The sequence below is a fragment of the Propithecus coquereli genome, unplaced genomic scaffold (assembly GCF_000956105.1).
Source record: "Propithecus coquereli isolate 6110/MARCELLA unplaced genomic scaffold, Pcoq_1.0 Scaffold694, whole genome shotgun sequence".
In the NCBI taxonomy this organism is placed as follows: Eukaryota; Metazoa; Chordata; class Mammalia; order Primates; family Indriidae; genus Propithecus; species Propithecus coquereli.
In genome coordinates, this window is record NW_012152996.1 from 133,103 (window position 1) to 140,080 (window position 6,978).

The 6,978-nt window shown below is 66.0% G+C and overlaps 1 gene segment (V, D, J or C); it reads right to left on the bottom strand.

Annotated features, from left to right (window-relative positions):
- Nucleotides 1-4,716: 4,716 nt before the first annotated feature.
- Nucleotides 4,717-6,978, bottom strand: part of LOC105823719 — a 72,750-nt gene continuing 70,488 nt past the window's right edge. Inside the window, 3 exon segments of the C gene segment in view lie at nt 4,717-5,159; nt 5,383-5,706; nt 5,946-6,257. Coding sequence covers nt 4,765-5,159; nt 5,383-5,706; nt 5,946-6,257 — 1,031 coding nt within the window.

The window sequence follows — 6,978 nt, forward strand, 5'->3', positions numbered from 1 at the left end:
CGGGGTGGGCTGCAGGTCCTGCCCTGAGCCCCGCAGCAGGGCCTGCCCTGGGCACGGCCTGTGGGGTCAGCTACAGCCGGGGGTGCGGCCGCCATCTGGCCCTGGCCATGGCCGCAGGGACGCTGAGGGAGGGTCTGTGCCTGGCGGAGGTCAATGCCTTACACTCGACTCCAGCGCCCCTCTGGGTCTGCTGTGCAGTAGGCGTGGCCCTCAGGGGCTGCACGGTGAGCCCTGCAGCCTGGAGAGCCCGGGCTGACCCGGCCCAGCTGGGGTGGACGCCACAGTGGCCTGTGCAGGTGCTGCGGAAACCAGGCTGCCTCTCCTCACCCTGGCTGAACCTCAGTCATCCTGGCTGACCCCAGATTGATCTTGGCTGACCCTGGCTGACCCTGCGTGATCTCAGCTGACCCTAGAAGGCCTGGCTGGCCTGGGATGGTGGGGCTGGGCCTTCTGCAGGCCCCGGGACTGCCCTGCCCCCACAGGGCTCTCCTGGGCCGCAGCCCCTTGCACAGGCCGCAGGCCCACCTGGCCAGGTCTCAGTTTTGGGATGTGGTTCTCGGAACAGTAGCTCCCTGCCTGGGACACCTGGGCTGGGCTGCATTCACAATGACTCAGCCACCCCATGGGGCTATTTTGGGTGTTCCAGCAGGTGCTGGGCCAAAGGAGGCTTCAGAAGAAAGAGAAAAACCAGAGAACACAAACACCATCGCCTCCCCCTTCCCGTCCCACTGCTGTGCTGTAGCCCCTCTCCCCACTGGAACCCCTGACCTGGTGAGCCCCCCAGGCTGGGGCCCAGCACACGGGGCTGGGGCAGACCCTCTGTCCATCAAGTCAACCTGGTGGCTACACAGCCCCTGGGCCCAAGACCCTTTGGGGCTGTGACTTCCTCCTCTGCCCAGTGCCTGGGTTCAGAGGGTCTCGGCCCCCTGGGACACCTCTGTGAATTTCTACTGGTCACTCCTAATGAGGGTCAGGCTCAGGACACAGACACAGGCTCAGTGTCTAAGACAGAGTGACACAGGCTCAGAACAAGGGCTCAGACCTCAAAATCAACATGCATGAAATCAGGATCAGGGGACGGGAACCAGAACCAAGATGTAGTGATGAGAAATGGCCCAGTGACCAGGACCAGGGTGCAGTGACCACAGCCAGTGCTCGGTGATTAGGACCAGGGCCCATTGACCATGCCCAGGGCCCAGTTTTTGGGACCAGGGTCCAGTGATGAGGGCTAGGGCCCAGTGATTAGGACCAGGGCTCAGTGACCACGACCAGTGCTCAGTGATTAGGACCAGGGCTCAGTGCCCATGACCAGGGCTCAGTGATTAAGACCAGGGCCCAGTGATCAGGACCAGGGCTCAGTGATTAGGACCAGGGCTCAGTGATTAGGACCAGGGCTCAGTGACCAGGACTAGGGCTCAGTGACTAGGACTAGGGCTCAGTGACTAGAACCAGGGTTCAGTGACCAGGACCAGGGTTCAGTGACCAGGACTAGGGCTCAGTGACCAGGACCAGGTCTCAGTGCCCATGACCAGGCCCAGTGATTAGGACCAGGGCCCAGTGACCAGTGACCAGGACCAGGGCTCAGTGATTAGGACCAGGGCCCAGTGACCAGGACCAGGGCTCAGTGATCAGGACTAGGGCTCAGTGATTAGGACCAGGGCTCAGTGATCAGGACTAGGGCTCAGTGACCAGGACTAGGGCTCAGTGACTAGGACTAGGGCTCAGTGACTAGGACCAGGGCTCAGTGACCAGGACCAGGGCTCAGTGACCAGGACCAGGGCTCAGTGATCAGGACTAGGGCTCAGTGACCAGGACCAGGGCGCAGTGACTAGGACCAGGGCTCAGTGACCAGGACCAGGGTGCAGTGATTAGGACCAGGGCTCAGTGATCAGCACCAGGGCTCAGTGATTAGGACCAGGGCTCAGTGATCAGGACCAGGGCTCAGTGATTAGGACCAGGGCACAGTGACCAGGACGAGGGCTTGGTGACCAGGATCAGGGCCCAGTGATCTGTTTCATGGCCCCGTGATGGGGACCAGCGTTCTGTGCATGGTTCTGGGATATAGCCTTCTGTGACATCCCCCTGATGATCCCAGCATTATCCTCTTCGGGCGTCAGCTCCTACAATGCCGGGTCACGACTTGGCTGCTGGACGAGAGGCACCCTCTATCCCTGCCCACCGTGACTCCCCGTGGGCCTCGAGGTTGGCCTCCCCGGCCCTTTCCCTGACCCCTCCTCCGCGTTCAGAGTCTGTGAACCTTAGTCCTTGGATCACTTTATTGCACGGGGAGGCAAGCAAGTGGGGCAGGCGCTGGCTTCAGGCAGGGCTGGGTTCTGGCCTGTGCAGCTGCCTTCTCGGCGATTCCTCCACGCTTCCTCCCTGCACAGACAAGAGCGATCAGCACCTGCCGGAGCTCCTGACGCCCTCCACCCGCTCCTGGCCTGGCTCAGGGAGCCTGGGTTGGGTGGGGAGTGACTGCACCCAAGGGAGGCTCAGCCCTGACTCCAGGCTGTCTGTGGAGGGACCCCTCCCTGGGGAGCAGGTCCCTGCGGTGGGGACAGGCTGTGCCCTCCTCAGAGCTGAGGACCCTCCGCCCATTCCGCCCCATCCTCGCCCCAGGCCCCCACCTGTGCCCCGCTGCCCCTGCTCAGTACTGAGGGCCCTCTCTGCTGCCAGCGGGGCCCCGGACGCTTGTCACGGTCAGCGCCGTGCTGTAGAACAGGCTCAGTAGGAAGAGCGTGAGGAAGGTGATGGTGGTCGGCCACAGGCTGGCCCCCGGGGCGCCCTCCTCCAGGGTCTCCTGCGGCAGGTCCAGCACCGCGCAAGGAAGCGGCTCCCACCAACCTGCAACACACTAAGTGAGTGGGGAGCCAGGACTGTGCCCTCCCCTCCCGCCCCTCCTCGGGGTCAGGGGATAGTGGCGGTGGGGATTCCCCATCTCAGGAGGGACGGGAGGCAGGGACCCCCATCTCTGAGGGGCCCAGGGTGCCTGGGAGAGAGACCTGGAAGGGCAGAGGGTGGCCGTCAGCCACTCCAAGGACAGCCTGAGCCCAAGGCGACCCTGGTCCCCGCCCACCTGCATGCCTGGCCAGCCCTCACCTGGCCGGCTCTTGGAAGACCAGGCACACCCGCCCTCAAGGAGACCTGGGTGCAGACAGAGACCTAGGTCTGGGGCTCAGAGTGCCAAGGGCCCAGTGGGCGAGACCAGGGCTTCTGTTGCCTTCCCAGGGGACGTGGCTGAGGAGCCACGAGGGTGGGCCAGGGGAGGGCCACCAGCACAGCCAGCCCCTTTGCCCTCGGGCTCTCAGGGTACAGACTTCCCATGTAGAGCTGTACCTGCTTGTCCTGTGCTGGTACCTCTGATCATTCACCCATCCACACACCCGTCCGTCTATAAAGCTATCACCTGTCCACCCACCCGTGTGTCTATAAAGCTATCACCTGTCCATCTATAAAGCTATCGCCTGTCCATGCACCTGTCCGTCTATAAAGGCATTGTTATCTGTCTACCACCCATTCACTGGCGCCCCCATCACATGTCCGTGACCCATCCCCCGCCTGCCTCTCTCCCTCCGCTGGGGCAGCCCCCACCTCTGACTCTCTCCCCGTCTCCTTAGTAAGCCCCTCCTTCGGGCCGGGCCTGGGTCCTGAGGGCGGCTGCAGCACGTCTCTGGGCCGCACTTCCCCGCCTGACTGGCTGCTGTCCCTTTTGCCTTTGGTGACTGCACGCTCAGCGAGGAGCAGTAGGGAGCAGTGGTGGGCGTGTGTGGGCCTCCACCCCACCTGGGCCCTGAGCAGAGGGAGGCAGCCAGAGGCCAGGTCCCCTGGGGAGGCCGTGCGGTGTCTGAGACAGGAGCAGGCCCCTGCCCCCTTGTGGGAGCGCGGTGCAGGTGTCCCCGCGGCCGTGGGGCTGCTCTGCTGCAGCGGCCTGAGGGGGGCCCGGAGGAGCTGCCTCTCCCCGCTGCTTCTGACCCTCCCCAGCACTGCCCCCCCACCCCCGGCTATGGGTTGGGCCCTGCCTGGGCTCAGGGAGGGATGGGAGACTTGAGTCTGGGGGCCAGGCGGGGATCAGGACTGCCTGGGAGAGGCCGGGTCAGGGGAATCCCTGCTGGGGGCTGGGGGGACACTCCCCTTGCCTTCCTGAGACCCAGGCTGGGTCTGGGCTGTGAACTTTCTGCATCTGCAGGGCTCAGACGTGAGTGTGTGTGCACACGTGTGTACGTGTGTCCATGTGCATGTGTGCAGAGCAGTGTGGAGAGGGGCTGGGCAGGGGTTGCCTCCCCTTCTGTGAGTCGGTAAGGCTGTCCTGCAGCCTGAGGCTGACCGCCGAGGGTGGCACGCTCTTGCTCCCGGTGGCTGGGGCCGGCACCTCCTTCCCTCCCCTCTGTCCCGCCCTGGCCGGCCTGTCCCTCTCTCAGCCTCTCTCATGCCTTCCCAGTGACAGCCAGAGGACCAACAGCCGTGCTGCCTGCCCGCGCAGGAGCTGTCCCTGGGCCCGGGTCTCTCAGGACCTGCCTGGCTGACCTCAGGTTCCACACCCAGCCGGCCTCGCCCCTGCGCACAGGCTCCCGCGGCCCAGCCGCGGCCCTGGGTGAAGGCTCCTGGAGCTGCCATAGGCCCGGAGAGCTCAGGGCAGGGGTGCTCCTCCCTCCCCGGCCCGGCCCTCCCTGGTGACCGTGGGGACAGACAGACAGGCGCCAGATGGAAGTACAGGGCTGCGTGGGGCGAGCTCGGCGTTTATTCAGGGGCAGGTGGGCGGGCGGCTCAGTAGCAGATACCGTCCACCTCTGCCATGACCACGGACACGTTGACGTGGGTGGGTTTACCCGCCAGGCGGTCGATGGTCTTCTGCGTGAAGGCCAGGGGCAGGGCCTCGTGGCCCACCATGCAGGAGAAGTTGTCCCCGTTCTTCCAGGACTCGGCCGACACGCGCAGCACGCTGGTCACCACGAAGGTGGTGGCGCCCTGGCCGGGCTCCTGCCGGGGGGGCCAGGTCAGGTAGTCGCTTCGGGGCAGCTCCTGGGACCCCTGCAGCCAGCGCACCAGCACCTGCTTGGGGCTGAAGCCGCGCACCAGGCACGTCAGCGTCACCAGCTCGTTCAGGGCCAGCTCCTCCGACGGCGGCGGCAGCAGGTGGACCTGGGGCCGGAAGGTGTTGCCTGTGGGGTGGACAGCAAGGTCAGGGGGCTGCGCAGGGAGGGCAGGGGGCCCTGCCCTGCCGGGCACCCTGAGCTGTGTCCTGGCCTCTCAGCTGGCCTCAGCCTCCCTCCGTACAGGCGGACGGGAGTGCCCAAGCCCAGGGACCGGCGGAGGCGGGCTGGGAAACGTGCTTCACAGACCGTGGAGAGCTGTGCAGCGCCCTGGGGGTGGGTCTGGGCCCACCTGAGACTTTGGCGATGGTGGCGGTCAGTGTGGTCTCAGACTCAGGGTGGGTGGCGGAGCACTCGAAGGTCTGCCCGTGGTTCCACGGCTCGGCGCAGCCGGGCAGGACACTGGACACACTATAGCAGCCACAGGAGTCCCTCACGGCTGCCTCCTGCACGGCGTCCTTCCCCTCCGAGGGCTGCCAGGCGAAGACGGCGTTCTCGGGGTCCACCAGGCCGCTCAGTGTGCACGTGAGGTTGGCGTCTGAGCCCAGAAGCAGGTCCTCGAGGGCCGGTGGGTGCAGTGACAGTTTGGGATGGCAGCAGGAGGGCACAGGTGGGTCTGCACAGCAGGCAGAGTCGAGAGAGGCCTGAGCAGGTCCTCACGCCCCTGCCGCCCCTCGCCTTCACCCAGCGCTGGGCCCCACCCGTCTGCCGCCGTGACCTGGGGCTCAGCCCGGCAGCCCACTCCTGTCCGAATGAGGGGTGGCTCCCCCGGGGCAGGGTGCAGGCCCTGGGTCAGGGCAGGATGGGGCCCCCTTCCTCTCCTCTCCCTTCCCCTCCCCCAGCCTGCCCTCTGACCTGGGGTGGTGCAGGGCACGGACACATCCTTGCTGAAGTCCGAGTTGTGCTCCACGTGGCACTGCACGGACTTGGCAGCCGGGCACTGGTCGGCCGGCAGGGTCAGCTGGCTGCTGGCGGTGTACAGGCCCTCCGTGCCAGCCTCGGTGGGCAGATACTGTGTGACAGTCACGTCCTCCCCGTCCTGGCTCCAGGTCACCTCCAGCGGCTCCTGCGGGAAGAAGCCCTGGACCAGGCAGGCGATGACCACGGGGTCGCCCTGCTCCGTGCTTTGAAGGCTCAGCGGGAAGACGTTGGGGCTGGTCGGGGACACTGGAACACAGAACACGGTGTGAGCATGTGGCCCTCAGGCTCCCGAGCCCCGACAGCCCCGCTCAGCTCCCCTGCGCTGGAGGACCCTCAGTGAGGGGTCACGCAGCCCCCGCACCCCCGGCCTGCAGCCGGACCCGCTTCTGATCCCAGCCACGCTGTTTCCGAACGCGCGCCTCAGACAGGGCCTCTGGCGCGGGCCCTCCCAGGCGGTGAGCTCTGCCGGCAGCAGCCGAGTCCCCAAAGCTCCCTGAGGCTCAGCTCCCCTCTGCGAGGGGGGCCTAGCCTGGCCCTCTGCCCTGGGCTTTGGGAGGATCGGGCCGGGGGACCAGAGGGTGGGGCACAGGAAGGACAGAGTGGCTTGGGCTCCACGCTCAGCTGCAGGTAGACGACCCATCTGTGTCTCTACCCCTTCCCCTGTCAGGGTCTCATCCCACAATCCGCCGTTGCACTAGCCCCACCCCATGCCCAGTAGGCAGCCATCCACCCCGTGGCCTACCGGGGTCCCAGGACCAGAGGCCTAAACCTAACAGTCCTCCTGCCAGGTGCTCGTCCACTGGCCTGCGACACAGGGTGGCTCTGCCCACAGGCACATCCCCAGCTGCCCGGGCCAGCGGGTGAAGGGAGGAGACAGATCACAGCTGCACCCTGAGCTGCCTGGCCCACAGCATCCCCCAAAACACTGGGCCTGCCGGGCTGGACACAGGGCTCTGGGGTTTATGAC